Consider the following 15,944-nt stretch of genomic DNA (forward strand, 5'->3'; position numbering starts at 1 on the left):
GACTGCTATATTTTGAGGCAACAAGAACTAGAGAAGAACATGATGTTGAAGATGATGATGGTCATTATGGCTCTTGTTGTAGCGATAAGTTTTCTACTCTAGTAGAAAACATGCGTTGCAAAATTGGGTCCTATAAATGGAGAGAACAACAACATAATGGACATCCCCACATAAATGGATATCATAGTCCTCCCAAAAATCAGAGGCCTCCGACAACACTAGAATTAATCAACATGGTTGACTACGATTCCCCCACATATTGCCAATCTTGCAATGAATTTCACAAGAAAAAGACTTATATGAGATACGTAGACATGTTCAATATAAAGTCAAACAAACAAGATAATAACAGCTACTTGGATACTTGCAACAAATTGTTTTAAAGGAGAAAATATTATCCTTTGTCCCAAAAGAATACGTAACAAGTTAATGAAAATGACATAGATACAAAAAAATCCATTAGGATCTTCAGTGAAATGCCATGTCAAGAAGAAATCCAAAGAATGTGAGATAATAGATGCAAGAGAATTAGCTACCAAAGAAATAAAGGCAACACCCCTCAAGTGGATCAACAATGCCCTATGAGATTTCTAAAGAAAGGTAATCAAAAAATCGAGGCAAGCAAAAAAGGGCCTCAAGAGGAACCTTCAGAAAATACTTCCCTTAATATGAAATTCCCTATAACTAGCTAGGTAATTGGGTTTGATTAAAATGCCCATTCCTTGACCAAATTAGCTAAGTTTCCCTTTGTTAACATAAAGCTAAAGGAATCCCTTGGCATGGAAGAAGTAAATCAACCAAGTCAAATTGTTGAAAGTACTGAAGTTAGTCCTATTCTCATCTATTATCCCTCATTTCAACAAGGTTATTATTACCACACAATCTAACAGGCCTTGGAGAGGGAAACCTTACAAGATAAAAAGCTAGACTAAGTGCTAGCAATTGGGCAATGGCCCACTATCACTACAGCTAAGGCCCCCTGCTCTTTACAGATTTTAACCGATGGGAGGAGTCATGGAAGGATAGGACCACTTGTGAAAGATATTCTAAGGTTGAGGTGTAAAGTCATAGGCCAAGAAATAATGTGATAAGCCCATGGTATTGGATGTATGGTATTTAGAGACCCATGGTATTGTATGTATGAAGCCTATATAGAGGCTAGAGACTCCCCATTAAGGATGTCAAGTATTGTTTTGTATTGATAAGCATATGGCTTGTGGAGTGATATCCTTCTTTAAGGAGTGATTGTATGGTGTTGCCCTACCTCAAGATTTTGATATTAATAATGATCTGAAGTTTTATCATCTATTGTCTTATTTATTGGGCATATTTTCCATTGTTATATATTTTCAAGTCAAGATTTTTATGGATATTTCCATCAGTAAACAAGTAGGGTCCAAGGTGGCCCAATCAAAGAACTTTGAAGGTACTGACACATCAGATGAGGAGTCTGTGGTGGAAGTAATAATGGAAGACAAGCAACAACCGCAGTTGCCACATGTACCAAATACCACTAATGCCATCAGGTGGCGAATTGAAGAAAGATACACCATCAGTTAGCACTTCAGCATATCACCACCTCCACCACCTAGCAAGACAACAACCCCTGGACAACACACAGAGAGGTGTGACGAGCCACCCACAACACATTGACATAGAGGAACCACCAAAAACAACACCCATCACCATCAGTTAGCACATCAGCATATCACCACCTGCACCACCTAGCAAGACCACAACCCCTGGACAACACACAGAGAGGTGTGACGAGCCACCCACAACACATTGACGTAGAGGAACCACCAGAAACAACGCCCATCTCAAGCAAGCGAGGCACCAACTAGATCGAGTGTTCACCTTTCTCTCGGATGGCTAGATGCACATGCATGGTACCAGTGGACTACTCTTTTGAGTAGATCTTATTATTTGTGTTCTTCTCATGTTTCGGGGACGAAACATGTTTAAGGGGGGTGGAATGTAGTATACCTAGGGGGGATAATATGGGGTACAGAGAGAGGTACCCAAGAGAATAATATGATGTAATGATTAAGGATGATAAATAAATGGGCCATAGTTTATAAATAAAGTGGTTAACCCGCATTATGCAAGGGACCACAAGTAGTTAGGAAATAATGTGATAATCCCATGGTATTGGATGTATGGTATTTAGAGACCCATGGTATTGTATGTATGAAGCCTATATAGAGGCTAGAGACTCCCCATTGAGGATGTCAAGTATTGTTTTGTATTGACAAGCATATGGCTTGTGGAGTGATCTCCTTCCTTAAGGAGTAATTGTATGGTGTTTCCCTACCTCAAGGGTTTTGATATTAATAAAGATATGAAGTTTTATCATCTATTGTTTTATTTCTTGGTCATATTTTCCATTGTTATATATTTTTAGGTCAGATCTATTACACAAGAAGAAATAATTAAATCAATAATCCTGAACAAGAATAGATCGTAAAGAAGTAATATAAATCTAAAAGGTACTTATCTTTAATGAGAGGTGATCATCTTCTTGAACCAACCTTGCCTTCAATATTTTCATCGATTTCATCAGCAATCAGGCCTAATTTAGACTATCCCAACTAGGGTTACACTAAATCTAACACAAATGCTAGAACTTCTCACTGATCATGCTAGGGTTTCAAAACTGCAAAATCCCAAGCCATTATCTTATCCCAAGATTTCTTCCAAACCCTAACCTCATGATATCCATCAATTGCCAAGGGTTTCCTTCAAATCCTAGCATTCTTTTAGGTCTCCTCCATCTTCTCTTGCTATCATCAATGGTGTCTTCATAGGGGTGATCTCAATGACTTTTCTTCAGCCCAGCTCTGATACCATGTTAATCTTTCTTAGGGATAAGTTATTCTTTGCTTTAAATAATTTCATTTCATTATTTTACTCATTTAATTCACCCCATAGCATCCTAACATTATTCAACAACATATGCATTTAGATAGAAAGAAAAATATCATCATTAATGTAGTGAAACATAAAGGAACAATAGAAGAAAAGCATTCATACATAAAGACACTAGGATTGGTCGTAGACCATGGCAAAACCCCACAAGGGGGAAAACCCTTTCAAATTCTTCTTCTTATTAGATTTTCATTGAATGTTTCAGCAAAGAGGGAGTATAATGATCCATATCTTCGACTACAAAGTTATCCAGCAAAATCAACTAAACAACATCGAAGAGATGAACCCAACAATGTTAATAATCGAAAACCTTGATTTAGAAGCCTGCAGTAAACTGTCAATATTTGTGGTTGATCTGAATCTCTTCAGCTACCGGAATTAACCAAGATCTTTTACTTCTGTGATGTTAGCAGAATTGGATGTGAAAGAACATAAAACAACCACATGTGCATACTTTAAAGAAGATGAAACATAATGATGACCATCAAATCAAAGACACACACATTGATAACGGAGTTCACCCAGTGTGGGTTATGTCTCTGGGCCCGGTGTCAAGAGTGGGGAGGCCGCTTCATTAAATGTTGCAAGATGATGATGATGTACATAGTATATTCTTTGTCACTACAAGGACAAACTCCCTCAGCTAGAGTGACATGTCTCTCCACAAGACGTTCTCCTATAGGAACTTTCATTCAAATGGGCCCTCCTTCAGCATGACAAGATAACAAATTCTCACATGACGTGGCATACAAGTATCCTTCAACATAATGGTAACAATGATCTCAACAATAAAAAAATCATCTCCACAAATCAAAAGAAAGACATGGCATCACTACTTCATATACCTCTACTTTCGGGGATGTCTTGATAATGCAAAGCTCAACTGCAGAAACGGACACCGCTGTTGAATTTGTAGCACGAAATCGTGTCAAACGACCATAAACACAACCCCTTTTTGACACCGTCAAAATCTGGACCCTAAAAAATCTTGAAGATTCCTCCAAAAATTCCTTCTTGGAGATGGTTGAAAATTCCGCCGCTCAAATGAAAATTCTTAGCACACCACTGCACTCATGAAATTATGAGAAAAATGACTATAAAGTCGACATCATTCCACCTCTGTAAAAAATCAGCATCCAAGGGAATCTTTTAGATTCCTCAATACTCTGTAAAGATTCCTCACTACAGACTGCCTAAAATTCTACTTCTCCAATGAGAAAACGGACCACACCATCGCGTTCCTTGCGAAATTTTGGTTCGTTTGAGTATAAAGTTGACATGAATCTGACACTGTGAAAAATCACCCTCTAGGGAATCTTTTAGATTCCTCCAAGATTCTGCATGAGAATATTTTGTGGAATATTCCCCTGAAATATACTCAACTTGGTAACCGTGCCCGCGCCTGGGTCCTCTGTGTGGCTCCTCCGTGCATTGTTCCGCTGCATCTCCTCCCCCCTGGGCGAATGATTGATGAGGTTCATATATGTGTTTGGCCGCAGATTAAACAAGGTGAGGCCCATGGGCCATTGGTGGAGTTCCAGCTTTGGGGCACGGAGGTCCCGAGGTCAAGCCTGCGGGCCTCCCCCCCTAGTTATAACTGTGTTTATTTTAATATAAAAAAATAAGCACGTTCGTTGCTGTAATGGAGGGCGGTTGATTAACGTTTTGCAGTGGGGCCGCCTGTAAGCGGGCCAGCCAGCCTGGCCAGGCAGGTTCAAGTCCTGTCGGCCTTGGTTTATCGCCAGTCAATGTTGGTCGGTGGTCGGTTAGGTGGTGGGTCTGCCAATGGCGGCCCACCCCATTTTGTTTTTATTTATATATTACAATGTTGTTGGCAGGCGTGGCAGCCCGCCACCCCATTCAATATTTCTTTTTGTTTTTTATGAAACAACTATTCAAAAAATTCGACCAGTTTTTTAAAGGTCACTGGCGAAATTAGAGAGGCGACAAATTTGCCTTTTCCGGCGGCCAGATTCCATGCGCCGGTGCTTTGCCAAATTGTTGCCTTGTTAGTGACTACCACTTGTCCTAGTTTAACCACAACTTTGACTGTGAATATCTTGAGCATACTAACTCAGATTTGAGTTTCGTTTGTTCCATTGGAATTAGGACGACGAGCACTACTATCTAGTCCTGGCTTTGGTGAAATCTGAGAACTTTGATTTTAGAGCTATTTTTGGATTCTGACCATTGTTGTAGCCACCTGGATCATTCCTCCCCACTGAGGAGTTTTTGGTCCTCCAAAAGTATGAACATAATCTGCAACTGTTGTGTTACATTGTCTACACAACAAGTGTCCTGACAAGCCACACTTCCTTCTCCTTCACCCTTGTTCTTCGAAGCCATAAGTGATGAACTGACACCTGCATCCTTTGCAAACCTGTAGTACACTCTTTGCAAACCACATGCTCAATTGCATGACCAACTATGAACTAAGCATCCCCATATTTTCCAAGAGTTTATAAGACACGCTCTTTGGTCAAGTTTACATCATAATAGAAACCAATACCCCAGCTATCAACAAAAAGGCCAAAAACATCATCATTGTTTTAACAAGCGATGGCAAACATATCATCACTTTTACAATTATTTGCAACACATGATTTACAAAATGCGGCCATGACAAGCTACTCTTTTTAGTAAAACCATCTCTTACTCAACAAAGTTGACCACCATGAATATGGCGGATTCACTTGTTGAACATCTTGGCCAAATGGTTTCTTTAACAGTGTTTTGTCCTTGAGAGGTTGCTCTGGATGGAGCCTCCAACATGCGGCTCTTTGATGTCCACCTCTGTTGCAATGACTACAAAAGGTCTTCTTCCTCCAGACTTGTTTAACCTTCTTCCTTCCCTCATGTGGAGAAGGTCTTTCACACCTCATCCTTTTTCTTGCGGCCATTCTCTTCCTGCACTCAACAAGCACATGGTTATGCAAACCACAAAAACTACATGGTTTTCTACGCCATGATTTTTGCTCATCATTAACAATATGCTTGTAATCAAAATGAACTTTAGAGTACTGAGACTGTTTATACCTCTCTTGGTTGTTGTTAGTGCAACCATAGCGATGAGAACTTGCCTTCGCTCTTTACATGCAATGTGTACTGTCATGGGAGGGTTGTGATGTGTTACAATCATCGTCTTTCCTCGATGGTTTCGACAATGTCTTGGAAGCTTTTGATACCTTCAAGAACTCTCCTTTAGTGTATCCCAAACCTGCAAATCGAGGTCTTTGTACAACCTCCAATGGCTGAGTCATTCCTTGGCCATTACTACCAAGTCCTCCTCCTTTATACCCCATCATGGTAAGAAGTCTCATGCTAGTTCCTGAAATGGGTACTTCCATATTTCCAATAGAAATAACATCACGTGATAATAAATTTGAAGAATGATCAACACTGTTTACCTCAACTATCAATTCTGAAACAGGTGATGATGGCTTTGCTAAGCCTTCGCTATACTTCAACTTTTTCAAGGCCTCTTCCGTGGCTCGTGACTAAAGCTGCAATCTCTGCTTCTCCTCTTTTTCTTCCCATAGAAGTATCATCAATTCAACATTCTCTGCTTGAAGGCTCTAATTGATCTCCTCATCTGAATGATGAGAAGATGAAGACGAAGAAGTTTGTTCACTCGAGGGGGTAGATGGAGCATCGTCCTCTGCTATTTCTTTCTCCCATTTCTCTCCTGCCATCTTTTCTGCCACCCCATATTTATATATATATATATATATATATATATATATATTTTTATGAAACAACTGTTCAAAAAATTCAACCAGTTTTTTAAAGGTTGCTAGCGAAATTAAAGAGGCGACAAATTTGCTTGTTTTGGCAGCTGGATTCCATGTGTCGGTACTTTGCCAAAATGCTGCCTCGTTAGTGATTGCGACTTGGCCTAGTTTGACCAAAACTTTGACCATGAATATCTTGAGCATACGAACTTAGATTTGAGTGTCGTTCATGCCGTTGGAATCAGGACAATGAGCACTACGATCTGGTCCTAATTTGGGTGAAATTTGAGAACTTTGATTTTTGAGCTATTTTTGGATTCTGAGCATTGTTGAAGCCACTTAGATCAGTAGTTAACTGTCGAATTTTGTGATCAACTGATGAAATAAAAACCTAGTTTCCAGCTGCACAAAGAGAGTGTACGTATGTGTGGTTGAAACCCTCCAACTGCACGGATAAGCTTCTGTGCCTATGGTTGCAACCGAAAATTCTTTGTGACAACCCCGCGACTGCAAATCAAAACCCTAGATTACATGTGCAAGCTTCGAACCTTGCAATTTTGGACCTATACAAACCAATCTCCTCGAACCACTTCAAACCTGTGCGAGCCAAACCAAAGAAAGAAGAATGATAATGATGATGATGTCTAAATGAGGGTCACTTGACTTGTATTTATAGCCATCCATGGGTGTCCAATTTCCTTTTGGGCCGACCTATCATTTTTATGCACATGTGGGCTTCCATATTAAAATATATTTTTCCTTAACCAAATTAAATTCTTCCAAAGGTTGGGAAGAGTCTCTCTTGATGAGGAAGATTGTCCAACCAAGGGAATTTATCCCTGAGCTTTCAAAAATTAACACGAATTTGATCAATGAAAATGATTTGTTGATTAACTTACATCATGAACATCTAATATAGGCATATACTAAGATGCCTTGTAGAACCTTCTGCAATTGAGGCTCCTTCACTCACAAAGAAAACCAATCTTAATAACTATATGAAAGTTTATACTGAAAATACATTGCTCTTGGAATCGCATTTAAATACCTCATCACTACCAAACATATGTTTGAACTTAACCTTACCAATAATCATTTTTTTTTGTTTCTTACAACCATAAGAAAGACACCTTTTCCTTCGTTTGGACAAATTCCTTGCTCCTATACAAAAATGCTACATTGAAGCGTATCCATAACAAGAAGCTGTTAATTGTTTCTCTTTTTTAAATAATGAAAAACCGAGTGGCAAGTTCAGATTAATTTATGTGTCTATTTCCACAGAAAGAAGAAAAATGAAGGTAGACGGTATGCCTTATACGTACTTTGCTATCAGGGTTCATGCCAATGTAGCGAGTGCTTTCATCGTCATAGTGTACATGCTTCATCACCGTCTGAAGTGCTCTCTCCCGCAACATTGAGCCTGGCCAATGCCCAAGTATAGGCTCTACCACTTTATGAAGCGTTGTCCACATAATGTCTTGTATTAAAGACTGTGGAGAGGAAGCATCTTCCTGCAAATAAATTTCAACAAAGTTGAAGTCAGAAAAACAAACGAGCACATGCTCTCCAAGACTGAACATTTATGATCACCAGCGATGGAATGAATAGAAGAAACATGAACAATGAATGCCAAACGCAAAACCAAGAAAAGACATCTCTCAGCCCAAACATACGAAGTAAATACCATGTGACGACGACTTCACCATGAATAATTCGTACAAATTGGTTTGTGAAATACATAAAAGAGCAACGTAATTGGTTTGCAAGATACATAAAAGAGCAACATATTAACTGTGGCATCCACGGATATAATGGAAAAATTAAAAACAATTAGAAATAATGAAAAACACTTTGGACATAATAGCTCGTATAAAAATTCATGTGACCACACCAATTATACAAGACTTATCAAACCAGTTCTAGATTCTTGGAAGAAAGTCAAAGAGAGCATAAACGGTTGTTAAGGAGTAAAATTAAAATATCCTTATTTCACGATGTTAGCCTAAATATGTATGCTTTCCTCGTAGGGAGAAGCAATGTGCCATTTTTAAACATATTTAATAAAAAGCATATGGACATGCTCATATTCCACAGGAAGGGTAGTATCCGGACAAGTTGAAATGGATCAAGAAATGGAGAAAGAACATAGATAATTATCTAAAATAACCACTAACCATTCAAAACTTGTTAAAATTGAAGGTAGTAGAGATTTAATGGAAGGAACCTAGCAAGAAAATTGAAATCAATCAACATTAAATTAATCCAATAATTCCCTAATCTAATCATGCACCTAGTAGCACAACCATGACAATTGCAATGAATTAAAATTGCATACATAGCCACTAAATTACGGCAAACAATTATTCTAAACAATATCAAAAATGAATCTGAAGAACACTCATACACATTGGTTCGATAACTTGGACAATAATTCAACTCCAAAAATTGATTGATTGAATAATATTATACATTGATAGAATAATTATACGAATAACATGAAGTTTTACAACTCGCTTATCTATCTCTTAACCAAAGAATTGATTGAAACCTTTTACCCTAAAAAGTATGGTATAAATATTACAATCCTAGTAATTACAAAGCATTTTGCATCTTGTTTGTTCATATCTAACAATACATCAATGTACAAATGTTGGAAGATGAAAGTGGTGATAATCCTTTATGACTATTAAGATTTTTCTAATCACTATTTGATTAGCTATGTTAGAAATAATGGAAACTAGGACACTACTGAGAGGGAGGGTGAATCAGTAGTGTGACCAAATTATACGACTCTTGACGAATCACACTTTTCAATCACTTTAGCAACCATTCATGTACTCAACATCATAACTCAATCATGTAAATAATAACATCATAGTCATTTTCATACACATTTGCAACACATATATAAGACGTCAATCCTCTTTTTCTTCCTTTGGCAAATACAAGCTTCAACTTGCTATTAAATAACTGCCCCACAAGCTTCCACTTTTAGGTTTATCCGCTGCTATTGAAAGGAACTTATATCCTTGCTCGTTTATTAGCTTTCACTAAAAGGGATTGTTTTCCCTGCTCAATTATCAGCCACTGTTGAAAGAGATTATTGCCCCTGCTAGTTTATCGATCACTACTAAAAGGGACTATTGTGTTGATTTGGGGTAGCATTGGATGTGCTCTAAGGCTGAAATTTTGCAAGGAGGCTTGGGCACATGTATTCCAAAGAACACAGAAAGCGTTTTGGGAAATTCCACCCATAAGTGATTTTATTAAAATAAATAATATTTTTAATGGGGTTCCTAAGTCTAAACTTAGGAAAATTAAAATATTAATGGGTATTAATATAATCAAGGGTGAAACTTCTAGAAAAAGACACGGATCAAGCCAAAATGATTTGAGTCTTTGATTATGATTTAATCTAGGCCATTGGTTGTCCAATAGGAAGATATAAGAAGGGGCTTGAGGGTCATTTGGAAAATACACAGAGATTGAGGAAACCGATTTTCTGAAGTGAGAAGTTCTCAAGAGGAAAATCGATTGAGATTTCTTACAGCAGAGGGGCAGGGATAACAACTTCCACAGAGAGAGAGATTCTCAACCGAAGAATCATCAGCAGAGAGACGTAGAGAGTGCTCCAGTAGGCTTGACGCAAAGGCTAACGCAGGGCTAGAAGGGCCACGTAGAAGCAGCGTAGAGGGAGAGAGAGAAAGTTGAAAGTCAGAGCAGAGGGTCAGTTTCAGCAGCCGGAAGCCGGGGTGTGAGACCGGGAGGCTGAGAGCAGTGACTCTAAGCTACTGATCGATTCCCCAGTTGGGTGACGCTATGACTGAGAGGGTTGATGTTGGGACAACGTAGAGGCAGCGTAGTGATAGCACAGAGCTTGCCAGGGCCACCTCATCCAGTAGTCGGAACAGCCGGGACTTTTTCTCAGTGATTGTGTGAGGTAAACTCACAAAGCTTCTGCTAGTATTTTTCTCTGTAACTGAATAACCCTGTGAGGTATTCAAAATTTTCTACTGCTTAGTAATAATAAACCCTTAGAGTTGTTGCACAGGTTTTTTCACATTGGGTTTTATACTATTGTCTAAAAATAATTGTGTCCTATGTGTTTCTATTTTCCTTGCTCAGTTTTTGTGTTTTAGAATCATATTTAATTTGGTGTGGGTTGCTTCAATAATTTAATTCAATGTTTCAAGAAGAAATTTGAAATAAGCTTGTAATGTAATTTATAATCTAGGTGAAGTAGATTCTATTGGTTGCAGTAGGATTCCTGATATTGTTAGATCTAGGAATTTTCACATGGTATCAGAGCCAAGTTGATGTGAAACAGGGAAGAGCAGATCTAGCATTGAAGCAACGGCCAACTTGCTGCAACAAGAAATAGTTCAAATCCCCTAAGGGATTGCGCAGTTCCAGCCAAGAGGGCTATATTTTCGTGGGTGTCTCTCTCTGAGTGAGCCGACAGAGAGGTAAGACAACCAGATCAAAAACTTGCCAAGGCAGAGGGACCTACACAGAGCCACGCAGAGCTAGAGGGACGGAGTTTTCTGCGAGCTGAGTGCTGGGTAGAAAAGTCGTCAGAAGGAAGAAGCAGATCGCATAGTGAGGGAATACTTCCTCAGTGATTTCTTGCCAAGGAAATCAATATTTCTCATTTGTTGAGCAGCAAAGGAGCAACAACTTACTAGCTCCATCAGGGAGTGCGTAAGGCAGCCTCAAAGCTACATAGTAGGAAGAAAGAGGGAGTTGTTCGACATTTTTTCGGAGGATATGGTAACCAGTGGCTTGAGGGATCAGGACAATTTGGACGAGGCTTCCAACTACGCTATCTGGAAGGCTAGAATGTCTTTCCTTCTAGATGAGCATGCCCTCAAGATGTATGTTGATAATGTGGTAGTTGAACTTACAGATGCAGATCCGCTAAAGAAGTACAAGGTTGAGATGTGAAAGGCCAAAAGGATGATCCTGGATGGAGTCAAGGATCACGTGGTGTGCCACATTGCTAGAAAAGGGACTGCTAAGGAGATGTGGGATGCCTTGGCCACATTGTATCAGGGATCTTCCGAGCAGCGAAAGATGCACTTAGAATAGAAGTTGAGGTCTGCTCAGATGCAGAAGGGAGAACTTGTGGATCCTTTCCTCGCGAAACTAAAGGACTTGTGATGAGTTGCCGGCTACGTGGCACACACCTCAGGATTCAGAGTTAGTGAGACTGGCTCTAGATTCTGTCTCGGATGAATGACAAGTCTTTGTCCAGAGTATCCTGGGTAGAGAAGCATTGCCAAATTGGGATGAGATGTGAGTAGCTCTGAAACAAGAAGAGATGAAGAGAGACCTACTCAAGGTCAAACTTGACAGTAGCAACAACAATAGTGGGTCGAAGCCCAAAGTAGAGGAGGAGGATAACACAACCCTTACATCAAAGGGACAACAGGGGAAATAGAGACGAAAGAAGGACGTCTCCAAGGTGAAGTGCTTCAGATGTGGCGAGATGGGCCATTATGCATCCCAGTGTCCTTTAAAGAAAAAGGACAAGGATGAGAAGCATGATCCTAAGGTTGCAGCCGCAAAGATCGAACAGGAGGAGTTCGCCATGACAGCCAAGATACCTCTAGGAGGGAGGTGGTTTGACATAGAACTGTAGTTCGATAGAGCTACAGATGGGCAGGATCCTTGAGGAGCCCACCTCTTGGATCATCACCTTGCTACAAGAGCCCATGATCAGTAGTAGCCAGATGGAGGAGTTTTCAGTTGATGCCATGGAGTGTTGATTTGACAGATGCAGTAGTTAGTAGCTCCAGAATGTGAGCTGCATAGAGCAGAGAGGCAACAGTGCAAGGAGGCATAGTGTATAGCTTCAGCAGCGTAGTGGCTTCAGAAGAAAGCGTGGGACTAGCAATAGTTAGGATTTCAGCATCGAGGTGTATCCATTGGATACTTGTCCAGTTTTTGGGTGTTTTCAATTGCTTCTCTCAGCAATTGAGTTGCAGTACGAATGCAGTGTTAGCAGTGGCAGTGCTAGCAACATAGTAGATGCAGCGTTTGAGAGGGAATTGCAGTACAAATGTAGCATTAACAGTGGCAGTGACAAAGGCAGCAGTATAGTAGCAGTAGCAGCACAGTGGTTGGTGGACAGCATGTCATACATCAGCAGCGCAGAGGACAATGCTTAAGAGTCAGATCAGTATGCAATAGTAGTGTATTATTAGAGCACATTCATTGCTAAGAGGGAGTGTTGATTTGGGGTAGCATTGGATGTGCTCTAAGCCTCAAATTTTGCAAGGAGAATTGGGTACATGTATTCCAAAGAACCCAGAAAGAGTTTTGGGAAATTCCACCCAGAAGTGATTTTATTAAAATAATTAATATTTTTAATGGGGTTCCTAAGTCTAAACTTAGGAAAATTAAAATATTAATGGGTATTAATCTAATCAGGGGTGAAACTTCTAGAAAAAGACACGGATCAAGCCAAAACAATCTGAGCCTTTGATTATGATTTAATCTAGGTCGTTGGTTGTCCAATAGGAAGATATAAGAAGGGGCTTAAGGGTCATTTGGAAAATACATAGAAAGATTAAGGAAATCGATTTTCGGAAGTGAGAAGTTCTCAGGAGGAAAATCAATTGAGGAGATTTCTTGCAGCAGAGGGGCAAGGATAGCAGCTTCCGGAGAGAGAGAGATTCTCAGTCAGAGAATCATCAATAGAGAGAGGCAGAGTGATCCAGTAGCCTTGACGTAGAGGCTGACATAAGGCTAGAAGGCTACACAGAAGCAGCGCAGAGGGAGAGAGAGAAAGTCAAAATTCAAAGCAGAGGGTCAGTTTCAGCAGCCGAAAACCGGGGTGTGAGACTAGGAGGCTGAGAGCAGTGACTTTGGGCTACTGATCGATTCCCCAGTTGGGTGACGTTGTGCCTGAGAGGGTTGACGTTAGGATAGCGTAGAAGCAACGCAGTGATAGCGCAGAGCCTGCCAGGGGCACCTCATCTAGCAGTCGGAACAACTGGGACTTTTTCTCAGTGATTGTGTGAGGTAAACTCACAAAGCTTCTGCCAGTATTTCTCTCTGTAATTGAATTGTGAGATATTCAGTGATGTATTCAGAATTTGCTACTACTTAATAATAATAAACCCTCAGAGCTATTGCACTGGTTTTCTCGCATTGGGTTTTTCTAGGGACTATTGTCCAAAAATATTGTGTCCTATGTGTTTCTATTTTCCTTCCTCAGTTTCTATGTTTAAGAATCATATTTAATTTGGTTTAGGTTGCTTCAGTAATTTACTTCAATGTTTCAAGAAGAAATTTGAAATAAGCTTTTAATGTAATTTACAATCTAGGTGAAGTAGTTTCAGTTGGTTGCAGTAGGATTCCTAAGATTGTTATATCTAGGAATTTTCACATATTTCCCCTGCTTGTTTACCATCCACTACTCAAAGGGATTATTGCGCCTACTTGTTTATCAGCCACTACTAAAAGGGATTATTTCCCCTGTTCATTTATCAGCTACTGTTGAAAGGGATTATTTGCCCTAGAATGCAAGCTACCACTTGCTAGCCTTGCGGATCCATCTTTCATCCATTTTCACACAAATCAATTTGCCATTTAATTTAACAAACAAACAACTTTCTCACCTCAACTACTCACCAAAACCACCATTAAAACACCTTCAACAATCTATGATCACTAAACAATTCACCAAACACACCAGCAGCATCAATTCTCAGCAGTTACTAATTTCACCTTAAAACCATCTTTACAAAATACATTAAAACACCATTCACCAATTCTTTCTCTGCCTTCTAAAATACCTTTCAAACACCAAAATTGATCTCTGATTCACCCCTGATACATACTAACATTATGCATCTTGTTGCACCAACAACCTCTCACGCCAACGGAACCAACACAATTGCACACCTCTTACAAATTCAAGTATGTTTATATAGATTTTGGACTAATATTTTTGGTTCTTTAAACTTTAGCTATCTTGCACTTTGATGCTTGTATGAATCTTTTATTTTTGCCTTTTCCCTTTTTCAATTAAGTCTTCTAAATGTGATATTCAAGTTATCAATCACTGCTTACCTGTCTCTGCAAGAAATTTTGAGTTAAATTGTTTTTCCCCCATTCTAGTAAGTTATGGGATTAGCAGAACGTTTTCTAAATCTGCTGCATAACCAAATTTATCTATTATGCCAAGTCCGCCACCAATTATGTACATGCCACTATACTGTGCTGCCAACTCATTCATGCTTCTTTATGTTAACTTTTAGGGATGTGCTCTTATATTTGACATAAACACCAAATTTCATGTTGCCGACCCATTCATTAAATTATAGGCCTAAGTGCTTTATTTAGTTGTCATCTCATTCATGCGTTGGCCTTCAAAGATAGGCCCCAAAGCACTTAAATATAGGCCCAAAGAATTTTAATAAAACACAAAGTTGTCGACTCATTCATTCATGTTCCCAAAGCACTTTAACACCACAACGCTTTAATTATGCCAAATATAAATCTGTCAAGCCCATTGCATTATAGCCTAGAGGGCTTAAAACTCTTTTATAATATTTTGTGCCCTTGGTCTTCACTTCTACATATAACCATGTCCTAGTCCTTTAAGATTTAACCCCCTTTTGAGATTACGTGTCTAGTGGGTCCATGCTGTGCCTTATTCTCATTGGTTGTCGGCTCTACCGTTTGCTGCCACCATTGCTCAGTGCTTTGTCATCCTGAAGCTCCTCTATTGCACTCACATCTTCTAGGGTCTAGGGACCAAGATGAGATGTTTCAATGGGTACCATCACCATGCTCTTGGATCAATCGTATGCCTATTGGGGTGCGTTGTATTTGACAACTGCCACATCTTCCAGACGTCTAGTCAACCCAAAAACCATAGCCTGTGCACCTCCTAAAACCTTTCGAGAAACCCTTCTGTGGTGACATCATGCTGAAGTCACTAATGTTGGTAAATTACTGCCATGTGTCTGCTAGTGAGGAGAGAGAAAGGGGTCCACGAGCCTTGCTTTTGCATTGATTTCCTTTATTAAAAAATTTAAGGGTTTTGAGCCATTTTCTTTACTGCAACTGCCACATGTTCTTTATGCCCCGATCATTGGTTCTATACTTCCGCTCTGCCACGTCTGCCCGACCTTACGTCATCTCGACCGCCTCTCCTATGTGAATGCCTTAACACTTCTAGGGAAGGCCTCTCAGTCTAACAGGGCTCTGGGGACCACTTGCAGCTAAACTCTGTCAATAAAATCCTTTGTCGCCGTTGTGTGGACTTTCCAC

At 39.6% G+C, this 15,944-nt stretch overlaps 1 protein-coding gene across 3 annotated transcripts in view; it reads right to left on the minus strand.

The window, feature by feature from the left end:
• Nucleotides 1–15,944, minus strand: part of LOC149229834 (cycloartenol synthase-like) — a 403,955-nt gene that overhangs the window by 152,703 nt on the left and 235,308 nt on the right. For all 3 annotated transcript variants that reach the window (XM_089378753.1, XM_089378752.1, XM_089378754.1), the window contains one exon: nt 7,982–8,170. In XM_089378753.1, coding sequence (XP_089234879.1) covers nt 7,982–8,170 — 189 coding nt within the window. The remainder of the gene's footprint in view (nt 1–7,981; nt 8,171–15,944) is intronic.

The sequence above is a fragment of the Pinus tabuliformis genome, chromosome J, assembly GCF_031772625.1.
Source record: "Pinus tabuliformis cultivar Carrire ecotype Pingquan chromosome J, CPIR1, whole genome shotgun sequence".
NCBI classification, from domain to species: Eukaryota; Viridiplantae; Streptophyta; class Pinopsida; order Pinales; family Pinaceae; genus Pinus; species Pinus tabuliformis.